The 16,736-nt window shown below is 44.2% G+C and overlaps 2 protein-coding genes across 4 annotated transcripts in view; one reads left to right on the top strand and one right to left on the bottom strand.

The window, feature by feature from the left end:
- Positions 1-1,200, top strand: part of RASSF6 (Ras association domain family member 6) — a 90,004-nt gene extending 88,804 nt beyond the window's left edge. The window contains exon 17 of the mRNA XM_072861162.1: positions 1,167-1,200. Within this exon, the coding sequence (XP_072717263.1) occupies positions 1,167-1,188 (22 nt within the window). The 3' untranslated portion in view covers positions 1,189-1,200. The remainder of the gene's footprint in view (positions 1-1,166) is intronic.
- LOC140651571 (alpha-fetoprotein-like) overlaps positions 1-16,736 on the bottom strand; it is a 30,366-nt gene that overhangs the window by 7,901 nt on the left and 5,729 nt on the right. Inside the window, exons 3-17 of one of the 3 annotated variants that reach the window (XM_072861138.1) lie at positions 13,189-13,301; positions 12,546-12,672; positions 11,047-11,107; positions 10,700-10,835; positions 9,531-9,733; positions 8,838-8,985; positions 7,861-7,958; positions 7,160-7,289; positions 6,318-6,532; positions 5,235-5,367; positions 4,505-4,602; positions 3,188-3,326; positions 2,168-2,391; positions 1,127-1,259; positions 25-131 (exon numbers count right to left, since the gene is read on the bottom strand). In XM_072861138.1, coding sequence (XP_072717239.1) covers positions 87-131; positions 1,127-1,259; positions 2,168-2,391; positions 3,188-3,326; positions 4,505-4,602; positions 5,235-5,367; positions 6,318-6,532; positions 7,160-7,289; positions 7,861-7,958; positions 8,838-8,985; positions 9,531-9,733; positions 10,700-10,835; positions 11,047-11,107; positions 12,546-12,672; positions 13,189-13,281 — 1,983 coding nt within the window. In that variant the 5' untranslated portion in view covers positions 13,282-13,301 and the 3' untranslated portion in view covers positions 25-86. Of the gene's footprint in view, positions 1-24; positions 132-1,126; positions 1,260-2,167; positions 2,392-3,187; positions 3,327-4,504; positions 4,603-5,234; positions 5,368-6,317; positions 6,533-7,159; positions 7,290-7,860; positions 7,959-8,837; positions 8,986-9,530; positions 9,734-10,699; positions 10,836-11,046; positions 11,108-12,545; positions 12,673-13,188; positions 13,302-16,736 lie in introns of those variants that run through there. The other 2 variants (XM_072861139.1, XM_072861140.1) reach the window with 2 other exon arrangements.

The raw sequence follows: 16,736 nt of genomic DNA, 5'->3' as shown, positions 1-16,736 counted from the left end.
ATGAACAAGAAAAGATATGCTCACTCTTAAGTTTGTGTGACTTCCTGTTATTCAGCAAGTATCTTCCAATATGCTATGCAAGCTCTTTATGCTGACAACATTTTTTCACTTCTTTTTATAAGTTCTGGGCCCTGAAAAAAAAGCAAAATACCTATGAGCAATAGAATCAGGAAGGTGATGTGCTTGTGAACAAGTAAAACAAGTATGGCGGCAGTAGGTAGTGTTTTATAATCTTTGCAAGTTGCGTACAAACACTGTATATGCAGAGCGCATATACATATATCACTATGTGTAATATACATTTTGCTTTTACTGTTCAGCTCTGATTGCCTTGGAAGATTTGGTATTTGTTGGAAAAATACTGAAATACAGTTCTATTAGGAAGAGTTAGTAGAATGCTGCTTTGCAGATATGCTGTTTGGGTGTATTCAGAGGTGGAAATTTCTTATTAATAAAAAGAGAGCATGGTCTGTATTTTATCATTTAAAGCAAAGCAAGGCAAAGACTTGGGAAAAGAGAGAGCAAGGCTCAAGGGTTGTGGATGGTTTGTTCAAGTTCAGTTAAGGAATATATCGAAGAGAGAGAGGTGACAAGTAGGCAAAAGCAGATTAACTGGAGGGTAAAGAGAAGCCAAAGTAGCGCTGCAGTATGAAGCGCAGGGAGCTAAAATAACATAGGAAAGACAAGAGGAAAACAGAGCTGGGGAGAATAAACAGGGAAAATGCTTTGACCTAAAATTTGAATATATCTTTTCTCTCCCTACTGCAGAGGAACTTTTCAAGAGAAATTCAGTTAGGAACTGTTAGCCCGGGAAAGACCTTCGCCTGATTCCTTCACCAGTGCAAGTCCCAGTGACTCCCCAGAAGCAACAGATGTAGTTGAGCTCTGTATCTCTAAATTGCTGCACATAAACATGAGACTAATTAGATAAGTTCTCTAGTGATCATTCAGCTGGTACGCATATCTACTTGTGCAGGCAATAAAGTTTGTCTTTGGAAATGTAACTGCAGGAATTCTGCCTAGTCTAGGCTTTGGTTTTGCTGCTTAATGGAGACATTTACACTCCTATGTACACTCCACGTTTCCGTTTTGATTCAGAACGTACGGGTGAAACCAGAAATGATACCTCTCTCACAAAACACGCCTCACGGCGTTCTTCTTTGCAGCACTGTTCCCTCATGGCAGTAAAGGCCGCCGTGACGGAGCCCAGCTGTTCCTGCGTGATCTGGGGCTTGTATTTGATGAGGTTGATGAGCATTCTGGAAGAAAAGCAAAGCAAGCCCCGTGAAGCTGCGAGGTAAGCACAGGGCTTACAGAGCATTGCTCAAATGCTAGTCCTGCAAAGTCCCTGCTTTGTTACTGCCCGCTTCCTTTCTACAGCTTTTTCATTTTTTTTCACCACCCAGATAGGTATTTGCAGCAGGGAGCAAAGATGCGCCCCGTTCCCCTGCGAAATAAAATACCAGCGCTCATTTTTGGAGTTGCTCCACTGTGAATAAACCGTGCAGGTGGCTTCTGTGTTGTGCGCCACTCCAGAGGGTGCAGGACAGCATGGGTTCAGCACAGCACAAGTTAAGGGCCAAAGAGGGGTTTTTTCTTGCAGTGACAGTGGAGCGGGGGGGCCAGCATGCAAGTTTTCTCTGACCGAGGCAACCAACCATCAGAGCTTTTCGGAGACTGAAGGGGAGTGCATGGGATAAGGAAAAACGCATGGGCTTTCCCGTTCTGGGAAGTGAGCCCTATGCAGGACTTCAGGCAGTAGCTTCCTTGTTCTTCGGGTATGTTTTTATGCAGGGCCTTGTGCGGTTCCCATAAAGGACGGTGGGAGGGCATGTTTATCAAAGCTAACAAACAAACCTAACTATCAAACCGAAGCCTACTGCTTCCATTCTGGTGGTATATATGCCAGTGCAGCTACCCACCCTGAAAATGACTTTCTTCGAACCTAAGGCAGGTAAATACAGGTTGAACCAGATAACAGAAGAAACTGGGACTAGCATGAGAGGCAAGAAAAGGAGCTTTGAAGAGGGGCTGAGGGGCGTCTGACTGTTTTTTCCATGGCGTATTGCGGAACAGGGCAGCCAGACAGAGTGGACAAGGGAAAGGTGAGCATTGCCAGCATAAGAGTAAGAAACACGGGTAACAGAGTAAACCAGGCATGTCTTACTCCTGCTTCTTGTGCTGTAACTTTTCCTCTTCAGTTGTACACAACTCTTCATGGAAAGTGAACAGACCAGGAGTCAATGATAAGGGCACATAATTCTCATCAATTTCTAGTTTCCCCATGCATGGCCTCCTGAGAGCATAGGAGCTGCTACAGCAGTGGCAAACTCCTGGGTTGATAGGATCAGTCAGGTGTCTTCTACATATTTCTCCAAGCACGAGATCCAACTTTACCAAGAGGGGTGAAAAAAACAATTTTACATTATTTTTTCATTTTCAAAAATCCCTGAAATACATGCTGCTCTTAGTAATGTTATAAAAAAATAACTGAGAACTTAAATATTTAACCTTGCTTGTAAGATAGATAACAGTTTATCTTGCTACTGAATGCTGACTTTTGTCAGTGCAAAAATGGCTCAAACTTTTCAGAATAAACATGTCTATGCAGTTTTGGGGACTGTCCTTTGTGCATAGAAATGATCAGATTTCTTTGTAAAACCATGCTTGCGTTTGATTTGTTTTCATCAGCAGGGTTTCTGTGGGGTATGTTCAGCAGTTCTCGTAAAGGCGATGTACAAATGGGTGGCTGGAGGGCAGGCTGAAGCTTTTGAAGTACTTTGGTTTACGGGCCTGGAGAATTCTTACGGAAGAGCTATACAAAATTGATCCTTTTCACTGAGCATGACAGCTTTGGGCATCTAGAAAGGATGAACTCAGGCAAGAGATCATTAGCTTCAGGGGGAACAGGGTCGGATTGCTGGTACTGCGTAACTGTTAACTGCCTGGCACTAGCCTGACTATTTCCTGATCCTCCTGTAGTTTAATTCGAGCATTAACTTCAGTGGTGCCGAGTTACGCTTACTTCAGGCGTGCATCTGGAAGTACGTCTCCAGGCCAGCTCAATAGCTCAGTGAACATTTTTCTCATTTACCTTTACTCCAAGCTCTTGGACCCTGCTGGCAGCAGAATTTGTGGCAGAGTTTCAAGAAAAAGTAGGACCAAGATACGGAAGAAAAATACTCACGTTTTCCTCGGCACAAGGCAGCAGCTTGTCCTGGCTTAACCGGCAGCATTTGGAACCGATTGTAGTCATTTGCTTGGTGAATTTGATCAGCTCTGCAGATGTCAGCTGAGGCATCTTCTTCGTGAAGCTCATGAGAAGCCTGAAATGATAATTTCTTTGATACTGCTGTTTTCATTCCACCAGGCAGCAGTGAGCAAGCCACTGCCTTCACATGTGTAAAGGGGCAGCCAAACCCCACAGAACACTCATTAGTACGAGGGCAGGACTAGGCCTGGTGTTTCTAAACTCACGTAGCCAAGTGTAAGCGTGCTCTGTTTCTTTGAGCTCTCTCCTTTTTCTGACCAGTCTCTTACCAGGCTAAACAAAATTAATAACATCGCCAGTTATATGTTGGTGGGCCCTCTTACCAGATGGTACAGACGTTTTTCCCATGTTGTTCATTTCCCTGGGAGCGTAGTTTCCCTAAGAGCAAAACTGAACTCGAGTGACTTCTTGGCAGACTAGCTGAGGGCAGAAGAGGAGCTCGGAAAAGTTGACTCATTTTTTCTTTTAGAAAAACTGTGCTTATTAACCACCATGGCCAGGAAAACCTTAACAACTGATACCACAGGCAGCAGCAGCCCACCAGGTTTGTTGGAAACCTCTAGTCCCAAAGGTCTTCAAAGATCAAACATGCTCAGGACCACAAAAAGCTCCGTGTATCTCCCCAGAGAGGGCTAGCTGAAGCCTAACTTTAAGTACACAAGCAGTTTAGAGGTTTCATTGAGGTTGCTTGCATACTTTGTTAGGCATGTGCTCATTAACAAGGCAAATCAGGGCCAAAGTTCCTCCAGGAGGCTTGTGCCTGCATGTTGCGTTTAAGCATAGCATATGGTTCAGCTACTCTGGTTTTGCTCTGTCTACTGCAGTTAGATTTTTGTTACAATTGTTAATGCTTACATCTGCTGCAGGAGCTGGATAGAGCGATGTCTTTTGCAAAAGATACAGCACCTGCCTTGTGGCCAAATTTATGACTCTGAAGTTACAGCTCGCAGCTCAAAATGCAGCTATAAAGCAAGAACATCATAGGGAACACGGATGGGAGATTGATCAAGTTGTCACTTCACTGCTTCATGAGCTGGGTTACAGAGAGAACTTGTGAGAGGCCAGAACATTGTTTTGGAAAAGATAAAAAAACCCCTAGAAGCTGTTAATATATTGGTCCAAATATTCAAATGGTGTCTTTTAGCCTAGCTTTTTTGATGTGTGTGGCTTTACTCCAGCCCGAGTTGTGCCCAGCTGGTACGGGAGTAACGTAAGCATATAAAAAAGTAATACTCGTTTTGGAAATAGTAATCTCCTTTCTCCTTGTAAATGTCACAGCTTGTCTTCATGACACTTTCAGTTTCATAAATATGTTTCTTCAGTTCTTCCTCCTGAAAAAAATAAATTCATTTGAGGAGTCATTGCATCGGGGGAATGCAGAATGCCCTATTGCCTCATGATAAGGCCTGGATATCTATAGCTACTTCTCACCTGATATATACCACCCTATTTTAATTCCATTAGAGAGTCCTCATCTGTCTGAAACCTCTATAAACTGCCTGAATGCGATAAACGTCCACCTTCCATCACCCTGAAATATTTAATTTTGTATCACTGATGGAAGGCGAGGTCGAGACACAGGATGGCTCCTAACTTCAGGTATTTACAGCACCGCTGGCTTTACCTGAGGCAATAACCATAAGCGCCTTTTACACTTGCAAGAGGGCAACTGGCACTGCTAGGGAGCCCAAAAGAGAGCAGGGCTCACAGAAATGTTAGCTCCATCCCTGTCCCCGGCATCTCTGTCTGTCTATGTTAAATTGCTTCGCAACTGAAGATTGCGAAGGCGCTGTGGGTGCTTTTTGCATATCAGTCAGGCTTTGTAATATTTGCTGGGTTTGTTACGGGAGCTGGGGGTACTCGCTTTAGACCTGCAGCAGGGATATTCACTATTTAGCCAGAACCAGTCATGTCGTCTCATGCTCGAATCCGTCAGTCTGTTGTGAAGCACAGCAGCACCCACCCCTCTGCTGCGGCAGTCGTCTGGAGCACCAGTTTTGCAGCACTCTTTCAGCAGATCCTCATATCCTTTACCAATTCTTAAAAGCATTTGAGCAGAGAATTCAGGGTGTCTCCTGGAATATTCATACAGAAACCTGCAATATGTGGAGTATCAGGAATTAGAGATAGGCCAAAACAACCGCCCTCGAGAGGTCAGGGACGGTAAGGACGGCAGGGGTGCTTTCGGGATGGTTTTGCCTGACGTCCGGTGGGACAGGGAGAATTCCACAGCATTTCAGCCTGGGACTGAAGCTGAACAAAACGTGGCTGGCTGAGTACAGCACTGCCTGAGCAAATCCTGTGTGTCTAACAGTCCCAGCTCAGTGTTAGCTGGGGTCAAGCATGGCCTAGAGCTTTGTGAGGCTTGGGGTTTTGCTCTTTTTTTTTTTTAATCCTATCTAAATGATAATTAAATAATTTCCAGTAACAGACCCATTTCACAGTAGACGCTGCAAAGATTAGCTCTGCTGAAGCAGCCACCCCGCGCAGCAGTCGTGCCCAATCGATTGGCTGCGCTATTCATAAACGGAAGCGATGTATGTTATTTGAAGTGAATTCTCTGTCTCTGGCACTCGGTGCTGTTTCTGTTGCAGCCTGTGGCATTCTTGCCCAAGTTTACTACAGGTGGGATCAGGGCTTCATTGCACAAAGGAACATGGCTGGAGCAGGAATGGACTAATCCTGTTTGAATTGAGACATGCGTCCGACTTAAACAAGTGTTTTTGAATTCCCACTTCAGAGCGGACCAAAGCTATATTTTGGGCCTGAGATTAGAACTGAGAGTACCTGAATTTCACATGCATTTCTTCAGTTTTGTCTCTGAAATAACAATCGTGCCCTGTTCTGCGTTGGTTCCCATTCCATTCCTTCGAGGGCTGAGCGGTGTTTGACTAAGATCAGCTTGCACAGTATGCCATGCCTACACGCTCACAGAGCAGACAAATCTGAGGCTGATGAGCTGGGCTTTAACGTCCAAACTGTCATCTTTTAACCCCAGTATTGCAAACGACAACAAACTTGAAGAGTAGAAGACGACTCCCGTTACCTGGCTAAGTGCGTATCTTTTTCCTGGGCAAAACGATCACATATTCCTTTGTCTTCTATAAACTCCCTGACGTGGGGGGACAAGTCTGCAGGTTTGTCGTCGTTTTCTGCATTCACTATGCATTCACTTCTTTGTAACAGAGGCTGTTCACAGCACTTCTTTATTTTACTTGATAGGATGTCTTGGTTGGTGCAGACATAGTGGAGAATCTCTTCCTGTAAAACAAAAAAGGGAAGGAAGGGCATTTTACCAGATTTTGGGGTTTTTTTGGGGATCAGGGTTTTTTTTGTGTCCATTTTACAGAGAAGGTGACTCCCAAAGAGAAGAGGTGGCTGGCCAAAGCTGTGCTACAGCCATCTGGCAGAACAAGGAAGACGACCAAAGTCGTGGTGATCTATTTGCTGCAGTCCTTTGCTTGCCATTTGATAGGTGCTGCTGGGTAACCACCTAACCGGAGAAGTTGTTAGCCGTCTCGCTAGACGCTGCAGACAAGCCGTGAGATAAATGGATTTGGTATGTTAGAAGAAGGTAGAGAACGGAGGACGGGTGGATGCCGTGTTTTGCCGAAAGGTGCACAGAAAATACATGGCGTAGCTAGGAGCTGCAACCAAATCTGCTGAAGCAGCATTAGGTCATTTTAGTCACAAAGTGATTTTCTGCCCTTGTTGATGATGTCACACCAAGAAAAGTGAAATGGGAAAGTCAACCAGGTTTTTAGACTGAAGAGGTAAACGCCAGTTTTGGAGAGCAATTGTACAGCACAGGAGGAAAAAAAATATCTGAAAACAACAAAACAACTGCATTCAGTTTCTGCAAACATGTAAATATTAAATAAGTTTTACCCTGTCATGCATACAGTCCAGCATATCTCCACGGCAGCAGTCCTTGTGCATGTTAGCAATATCCACCACAAGTTTGTTAACAGTAACAAAATCAGCTTTAGGGAATTTTTGGCTTATCTGAGCAAGTTTCCTACAACAAAGAAAAATAGTTATTGTTTATATGCACAGTGTGAGACTGATAGCTATGATCATTTGTGGGGGGCGGTATCCAGACTGCTCAGGAATGATCTCTCCCTGCTCCCGCTGAAGTGAACAAATAAATGTCCATTGAAGCCAATAGCTGAGACGTTCAGAGTTATCCAAGGCTCCTGGGTGAATTTCAGTGTGAGGTGGTGCGAAGAAGTGTGGTAGGTGAGCATGAAATCACAGGAGCAACCTTGTGTCAAAAATGGTCGAGAGAGATGAGTGGTATTTTGCTCACAATCACTCTAACTTTCATCAGAGAGGCGCGTTTGTTCCAGACTTTGGGTTTAAATTTTGAAAGCTAAATGCAGTTTGTAAGGAAACGGCGACTGCTGTCATGTACAATTTTGTATTCCTCATCTGTATTCTTTGTTAGATGCTGCTAGCGACCTGCACGCAAAAAGGACGCGGCTGGCATTCGGGGCCACTGTACTGTGTGCAGGTGTGGAGCCACCCACAGCTAACGTGCAACATCCACGCCTTCTTTCAAAATAATGATAAACATGGAGAAGACTCACAAAGCCTTTAAGGTCCTTTCTCCAAACTTCTTCAAGATCCCACATGTGTGTTCCTGCCTCAGGCCATCTTCTTTTACCGGCTTCACCACCTTTGGTGCCTGGTAGAAAGAAGATGCAGACCATGAAAGTGGAAGAAAAGCAAAGACGAGGCTTTACGCTAAAACTACTGCGGCAATGGGGTTTTTTTAAACAGGGGTTTTTTATTAGTAGAAGAAAATTGCTGTCCAAGCTGCAATATGAACTAACTGTTGTGCTTGCTATTTAGGCACCAGCATTTATTAAGTAACTGTTCTGTGAAAAGAAACCTGAAGCCTTTTAGATAACAGTTTGGTGTTTTTAGCATAGGGGCAGAAATCGTCATCGCGGAGGTACACGGCTGGCTTTGCCTTACTATGACCTAATGTTAAACTGTGCCATCCCCTGCAGCCCAGCCGAGCTGAGGGAAAGGCATATTCAGCCATTCAGCAAGGGCAGGTTCCCCATGCTTATTTTCCACTGTTACAGGTAGTTTGCTCTGAATTTCTGACACTGGTTACGCGTGGGACGTGTCTCTGCAGTGCAAACGCTCGGCTGAGCGCTAGATGTGTCGTGGGGCTATCAACAGGGGCGAAAAAAAACCAGATTTCTGCGCTATGCATAGCACCCCGTCCTCTCTCGGCATCCTTACCACAAAGCCAGTGCAGGTAGCAGAGTCAGGGTGGGCAACGATGCTATGGCAGAGCATGGGGACTGCCTTGGGCTCCCTGTAAAGCTACATCTGCCCAGCGCCCCAAAGTCGGGCATTTTCATTTAGGAGTTCAAGCTATAATTCGAGAGAGCATTTAAGTCTGATTTCAGCCAGTCTTTAACAAGGTGAATTCTAATATCAGGTTCAGATGCTGTGAAAGAAAAGGCTGATCTCTCTGCTTCGGTATTTGTTTAGCTACGGGAAAGTCCCTAGCTGCACATTAATAAACTAAAACCCTGCGGTGGAATACCTGTCTCCGAAAGCATTCCTCCAGGTTATGCGTGGGGTCCTCAGCACCTCCGCAGCAGTTCTTCATCATCTCATCGTAACGGATAGCGACAGAAAGGATTGTCGGGGCGTAGAGGAAAGGATGCCTTCTGGAAACCTCATAGAGAAAACTAAAACCGAGAGAGAAATGTCTTTGGTTTCAGAGTAAGCCTTTACACACAGGGGGCAGCATCTGCCACATATTAAAATGATAGCTACTGAAAGTGATTGCTTTCCTGCCATAACAACAAGCTGTACAGTGCGGTGTTTATCTTGGAAAAATTCTGATGGGGGTGACGTTTTCCTGGAAATTGGAGTCTCAAATCCTGCCAGTTCTGGCTTAAAGGCAGCAAAACATCTGCTCAGCTTTTAAGGACTAGAGGGAGGCCCTTGGGTTCGGATGAGTCTTTTACATAGACTACAATAAAATAGGCCAGATTGATTGTCATTTGGGCCCGTGTCCAAGGCAGGAGGTGGCAGAACAGGCTTCATATAATGACAGGAACAGCTAGATGAATATTATATTAGATATTAGGCAAATAATTCGCATTAGGAAGAAAAACAAGTACGAGATTACAGAGAATCTCAGACTGAACTTTTTGGTTGATAGGGCATTTGCTGTCTCCAGGCTCATAACCGTTATATGTGGCAACAAAGCTATGATTGATTTACTTACTATCCTGTTAATGAATGTTGATGCTGTGAATGATTTTTGCAGGCAGCTTCAGCGTTTGGCCTTTCAAAAGGAGAAATGAACCCTCTTGATGAATTTTTAAGGGAGAGAAAGCAGTCGTTTCTTTCAGGATCCTTTTTAGCACAGCAATCAGTAAACCTGGGAAGATTTTCCTCCTGGCATATTGTATCAAGGAAAATCTTGTCCTGTGAAAAATGAGAAAAAAATTAATTTGTGTGAGGATTCCGTTTTACTCCTGTGAGCTCTCTGAGGAGGCTTCCTTAAGCCAACAAGCCCTGACTCGCATAAACTCACAGTTTCTCTCTGTTACCTCCTGCTCTGGCTGCAGTGAAAATTAGACTGACCTCTAAAACCTGCAAGTGATGATGCCTCAATCTCCGATACCTACTGTTGTGCCAAGACAGACTTCGAAGTGGAATTGTTTTCAAACACTCTGAACTTACACCATTATTCAGACCCTTTTTCTCGATAACAATCAAGACGATTGTTCGATATGCGTACTGCAGTTTGCAGCGTAGCAGGATCGATGCTCTTCTAATTACGGCCAGGTAGGTACAAGGAAAAGCATCTTGTTTCTCGTTCATCGAATACCAGTGCTCAAGTCCAGCTGTCAGTCACGCCCCAGCTGGGAACTGTTTTAATTTAGCGTTTGTTGCAGTGTGCCTAACAAATCAGAAATGAGTCGTAACACAGACTGACATTTGTGTTTCATGGTTCAATTGGCCAGCTCCAAAAGCGTGTGGGAGCAGACACCATCAAAAACCAGGAATGTGAGTTAATGGAGTGGAGCAAATGCCTCTAACATCATATTTGCTAGAAATATCTAATTTGGCTTCTGAATTTTGTTACACCAGCCATAAACCCACAACTTCCTGCACATCTTTTAGAAAGATACAGGTCGAGGATTTCAAAAGATGCTGTGATATTTGGGGTGGGGGAAGGAGAGGGGCTTGGTTTTCCTCCACTTGTCTCGAGATGCTTTATAGATGGGAGCCTGGAGAACGAGTCAATAAGGCCGAACATGCGTACCCAAGGAAGTCATGTCTCTGAATAATGTATTCATGCCTCTTTGGAAAAACGCATACCAGGGCTCTGAAATTACAAGTGCCTTCCAAAAATCTTTGCCGCATGAGAACCATAAATGTGCTTACCAAAGGCTTCAGACAATCCGGGTTGTCTCCGGCTGCAGCAGCGCACCTTTTGGCAAGGTCTGTGACATCTTCAGCCATTTTAACCGCTCTGCCAAACGTGCCTCCTTGCACATACTGAGCAAACATGATCATGGCGCTAGAGAAGAACACACAGCGTTAAACCTGTTGCTGGCTACCGAAAAACTAATTATATAACTCTTAGGTGTGAGACAGTAAGAGGATCCGTATCGCCCCGGGCTGGCAGAAGGGGTGAGCGTTTGACTCACGGTTCGCGTTCATTTCCATATGACACAAGGATGTTCAGTGGCAGCAAATTTGCAAGTAGACGCTTTACCTGGACAACTTACATGGCTTTAAAATTATTCTCCTGCAGCTGAGAAAAACGTTGGCCAATGCTGTTTTTTTCTTCTGAAAAACAAGATAATTTGAATAAAAAATCTTTACTAAATGCTTCATCAAACACCTTTTTTTGTGTGTGTGTGTACTGGAGTCTTGGAGAAAGACAGTTCGGTGCCTGGGGTACTAGCACTGGGAGGAGGAAGGCATAAGATTGAACTCCCTGTTTGACTTCAGCATGAGGATGTGGAACTATTTGTTTCTGGCCTACAAGATAATAGCGCCAATATAATTTCCCTGCCTAGCTCAAGTGTTGCGGGGAGGAATACGCTAAAACCTGGAGGGTGTTCGGCTACTTTGATGATGCGCTTCACATGATTAAAAAAGCACCTTACAAAACACCTTTTAACCTTGTTTTAGCTATTTAAAGGTGTGCTTGACCACTCTTTAGCCACAGATGAAGGATTTTCTGGGCAGAAAACATGGGATTAATTGAGGACTACACTGGTAGGCAAAGCTCCTCAAAAATTCACAGAGTTGCCTCCTTCTGCCCATGTTGTGAACTGGCCCAGAGCAAAACAAACGTGTCCGATCTATGTGAAGATCCTGTGCAAATATTTTTCCTTTGCCTGGGCCTTTATTAATGGGCAAACCTAAATGCAAGAATTTGTTGAGTTCCTTGTTTGTCAGAGAGTATTCTGAGAGATTAATTTTACCCTCGTGTCAGTAGGGCTGAGATCAGCGTAAAAGGATCAAACAAATCTAAGAAATAAGCCAGCTTCTCCCTCTGAGTAATGCAGGGGTGTCAACTGAGATGATAACATGAGATAAGTAACACAAACATCGGTTCTGTTTTACACCGTCGGGCCATTTAGTGCATTTGGAAGTTATAAAGATGAAAAAAAAGTAGGCTAATGACAACAAATGTAATGTGAAAGAAGCACCTGAACCGCACACTAGCGGAGGTGTTCAGTTGTCTCATTTTAGGCACCTAGTGAGAAGCGTGGTCATTGCCGGCTCCTTTGGTAGTCGGTGAAGAGAGGGTAAGACCCCTCCGAAGGGTAATACAGAGCACTAGCGTCACTTGGCTACTCTGAACAGCCACCTGGAGGTAGCATCCCTCTTGGGACGTCTCTGTCTTGCTTCCTCACGGACTGTGGAGGGAGGCTGGAACAACCAACGGCTTTACTTCAGCAGTTTTTGGAGTACCTAAAATCAGTGGCGCAACCACATCCCCGCAGATTAAATTACCCTTCAATAGAGTTCCTCTCAGTAATCACTGCCGTCCTGCACACTACGTAGATTCTCAAGCCATTAAGAAGCAATGCATCTAAGGTTGATCACAAAAAATGTATATAGGGACAGTTTTGTTGTATACCTTTGACCCATAAGAAAACGCCCACGTAGAACTGGCACTGGCAAAGTGAGATACCAAATAACCATGCGTGCGAAGTTGCAGCCATCAGGATTATACAAAAGCGTAGAATAAAAATATGAAATATATTCTTACCTGTGTCCCGATAACTTCTAGGCAGGGCTTTGACTGCAGTAAGGCTCACCAATAAAATGACATAAATTATTTTCCTCCAATTCATACTGTCAGATTTTGGCAGGGGCCTGGGGTGGGCTTGGTTCATCTGTGAAAGGCAGAGAGAATTAAGGGGAAAGAGTTACTTTTATACTCTCCCAAACGATTTCTGGTTAATCAAAACCCTTTTACTGTCACATATACCATTAGCCCTTTTGGCATATTCCCACAATAATTAGACATGCCATTATTTGCTCAGTATGATGAACTGACCAGCTTGTTGCAAAGAAAGGACCTTGGAGGTTCTTTTTTTTCCTGAAATTTAAACAAATAGACATTTTTAACTTATCACACTTCAAACAAGAAGTTTAAACACTCCTTGGGCTTTTTATTGTGCATACTGGTCTCATCTACTTAGAAACTTGTTCAAAGGTGATTGCTGTGCAGAAGGTGATTGCTGTGTGCCTTCGTAACACATTGTTGACTGAAAAAGCCCAATTCAGCTGTTAAGCTGATATTTTTGCATCCCTCCTCGCTGTACAAGCTATCTCTTGCTCCCAAGGTGTCACGGTGAAAAGGCTGCATTAAGTACCCTCTACAATATTGTTGCAGCATTAACAATTACCATCAAAATGGCTCCAAATCTTGCAACAAAATCCGCTCCAAAATTGTAGAATGAAGGGAAGAATTCTGAGTGGGAAGATGGGAGCACGGTCATCAGAGCAGGAGATCTGAAATCTAAGGTGAAACCACACCTGTTGAGGAAGACCCAAATAAGTTCTGTCACACTGTTAACTAAAAAGCCCATAGGAAATAGAGAAGTCTACTCGAAAGAAAGAGGTCTGGAGGTTATGAACCGTATTTCTACATATATGATCCTCGTTAAGTCTATAGGAGCAGATCAGAGAAAGCTTTTCCCATCCAGCTGTTTCCAAAAAGCCGATTCCCTTACGCTCCCGGGAGCCAGCGCTACCTCCTGTCTGCTCGTTGCAGGTTCCTCCCCCAGCCCCCTGGCCTCAGCAGCGTCCCGTGTTGGGGCTGCGGAGCAGAGCCCCGCGGGGGCAACCTGGGGACCATCCGGTGTGCTCCTGCTTCCGTCTCCCCAGAAGCAGCAGGGAGAGATGCAGATCGATCCTCTCATTTTCAGAATTACACCATAATACAACCGTGTTCCTATAAGCTATAAAAATAAAGGGGTGGGGGTGTGTTACTTGAGGTGGAGCTGCAGAAACAGCTGAGACACTGATGTCAGGGACTTTGTATAGCAGGTTCTTCTTTGGCCCAGAAGAGTGCGTTTCAGAGATGATGTATGTGTAATGCGTTGTCCTAAGTATTTCTGGAAGCTGCACCTGGCTGCTGCATTTAAAATCCTTTAAATGACATTTCTCCACTGCCCTTTTCCATGCTCAGCAGGATGGTTAACTACTTTTCACTTTTCTTTGAAAATACTTGCCACTGTTCGGATGGCAATCTGCCTATTTACAGTGAACACTCACATTTGCAGGAGGGAAATGTATGTATAGTATTCAACGGGAAAGAAGGATTGTTGCTACACTAGAAATGAGATCCAATGAAGAGCTTAGGTCCTTGTTAAGAGTTCCCGTTGTCCTTCCAAGTATGGAAAGCGTGTTGACCTATTCAGTTTTACACCTATTGAGGACCTAGCTGTTTCCAGAACTTCTTAGAACTGTCTTGCAAGGCCAAGATAGAGCTAAAAGCAGCTGATGGCCCTCAGGGTGTGGGGCTGTGAATTCCCATCAGCTGGGGGTGGTTGGTGGGGGATGCTCAGTACACTCTTGAAATGCCGGGGCAGGTATGCTTTTGGAGCTCCTTTGCTCTGTGTGTTACGCAGCAGAGAGGTGAGTTAGTCTTTACTGGATGTTTCTTTTTGATCATACTGATTCTAGTGGAAGGTCTCTGTGTCTTAGGCTGGTGTGCATTCCTGGTAGGCTTTGGTTGTTGATTGTTGTTCTCAAACTAGGCCAACAAAGTGCAAACGTGTGCCCAGAGCTCAGCTAGTTTGTTTCTGCTCTTACTAATGAGAGCAGAATTTGTGAATCCCCCTTTAGCTTGGCTTGGTTTCTTCATGATTGCATCAATACTTTAATTCTTTTTCTTGAAATTCAACAATGGTGTTTTCTGGTCATGTCAGTAGTACACGTATAGGATTCAATTACATCCTTTCTTTATACTTGGAGAGTATCTTTCTTGTCAAATTCTGAACATCCACTCTAAAAAGAGTAATGTTCGTAGGAAGTTCATGCACCTGGAAGAACTCAGCTTCTTCCCCAGTAGTAAGAAGGTTTGTCTTTAAGAAAATCTGCGCTGCTCTGATACGATATTTGGAGTTATTTTCCCTGTGAGTAACTTCAAGTATGAGGATGTGCTGTTTAAGAGGCGTGTTGGAATTTATGAATTGTTTTATAAAGAAAACATAGTTCATGCTTGTGTTTGTGTTTTTAGATGGAACTATCATGAAAGGAAGCTGGCTAGACTTTATCTGATTATATATTTTTTAATATATCTTGTTTTGGTACTGGGGTCTCCTGCCTGGCGAAGATATGATACAGCAGCATTTCTGAAACATGAGTTGACTTCCCCTCTCCTCCTTCCTGCTGTTTCTCCCTGTTCTGGACCCAGATCACCATAGGCCTTATGAGTTCCTCAGGAAACAGAAATCTCTTCTTCTCCTGGGAAGCCTATTGCAGGTAGCTAACCTCCGCACGGTCTGATGCGTGTTTGCCATGGGGTCATCTGGTGCGTAGGAGATCAGCAGTTCTCTAGCTCTGGTACCTCTCATCTAGTCTGCAGAGCCCTTTGGTGGTGGCAAGAACAAGTTTGCAGAGCTTTCCCCCTCACCCCAGAGGAGCGAGGCATCTCTGTGGGTTGCCTTGACATCTATTCCAGTGTGTGAGGCTGTGCTCTTCTATGACCCTGTGAAACCCACATCCCTGGCTGCGTGGCTGGTTTAAGTTTCCAGAAGTGATCAAATTGCATTTCAAAGAAATGTATACTAATTAGGAAGAGTGACAGTCCCAGCTTGTGTAAACTGGTTCTGCTGAAGGCAATGTAATTATCCCAATTTATGTTAGCTGAGAACCTAGGCCAAATATTCCAATGTTGCAGCTTTTTTTTTTTGTTTGCTGGTCAGCTGGGGCATGGGCTGGCCAGGGGAGAACTGGAAATAGCAGTGGGAAGTAGTATTCTTTTAATAACTGCAAACATGTTAACATGTAAAGGACAAACTTTTTGTAATTTACCATGTTTCTGGCAAAGCAGTCTGCTGGTAACTGAGACATTGTTTGCAGTGTCGTAAATACGTGAAGATGGAGCCCTAGGCAGTTTCTTGGCTAAATAAAACATGAAAAAGAAGGGGGGGGGCGGGAGGGGGAGAAAAAGAAGTTGGAAACTTGATAATGAAGGTAAGGTGCAAGTTATTAACATTTCTGTAACTTCTGTGGATCCATTTCCCCAGAAAGCCACACAGTGTGAGTGTCTCTTTAGCCTAGAGGTTATTGAACCCTTGTTATTCAAACCACCTATCTGCACAGCCGAGAAAAATGAGGTTTGGATCATACCCTGGGGAGATGGTTTGTTGTAACGAAGCCCTTCAATATGCTAGGTCTATGTTTCACTCCTGAGGTCTCCCTACTTAAGCTTACTGCTCTGTTGAGCAGGAGCATGACTGTTTCGCTGCTCGTGAAAGCTGTACCCATATCTAATTGAGCTCTGTGTTTGTAGGACTGAGCCTGCAGCTTCCTGTGTTCAGTCCTTTCTTATCGCACACGCTATTTGGGCTTCTCACGGAAAGGGAAGAAAAACATCAAAGACGACCGTTAGAGAATGAGGGGTTGCTGGTGCAGTTCTTCACTGCCTTCCTGTAAGCAGCTCTGTCAAAAGATGACAGTAAAGGAATACTCACACGCGCACACACACAGAGGTGGATTTCTGTGTTTGTATATATGTATACATATGTAAAAGAACTGATATATGCTGAAAAGATGTACATGGTGTAACGCAAACCATAATCTGTCTAGCTAAATGGATCCCGTTCAAATTCTTTTAACCTGAGGGAACAAAAAGATTCATGCATGATGTCTGGCTTCTCCGTTTGTTTTAGTCACTCCTAGGTGTTTTACGTGGCTCCTTGGTTTGATATGAATTGACGTTTTT

This window comes from Ciconia boyciana, chromosome 5 (assembly GCF_034638445.1).
Source record: "Ciconia boyciana chromosome 5, ASM3463844v1, whole genome shotgun sequence".
NCBI classification, from domain to species: Eukaryota; Metazoa; Chordata; class Aves; order Ciconiiformes; family Ciconiidae; genus Ciconia; species Ciconia boyciana.
Note: the sequence above shows the minus strand (reverse complement) of the source record. Positions and strands in the feature narration are given on the sequence as shown.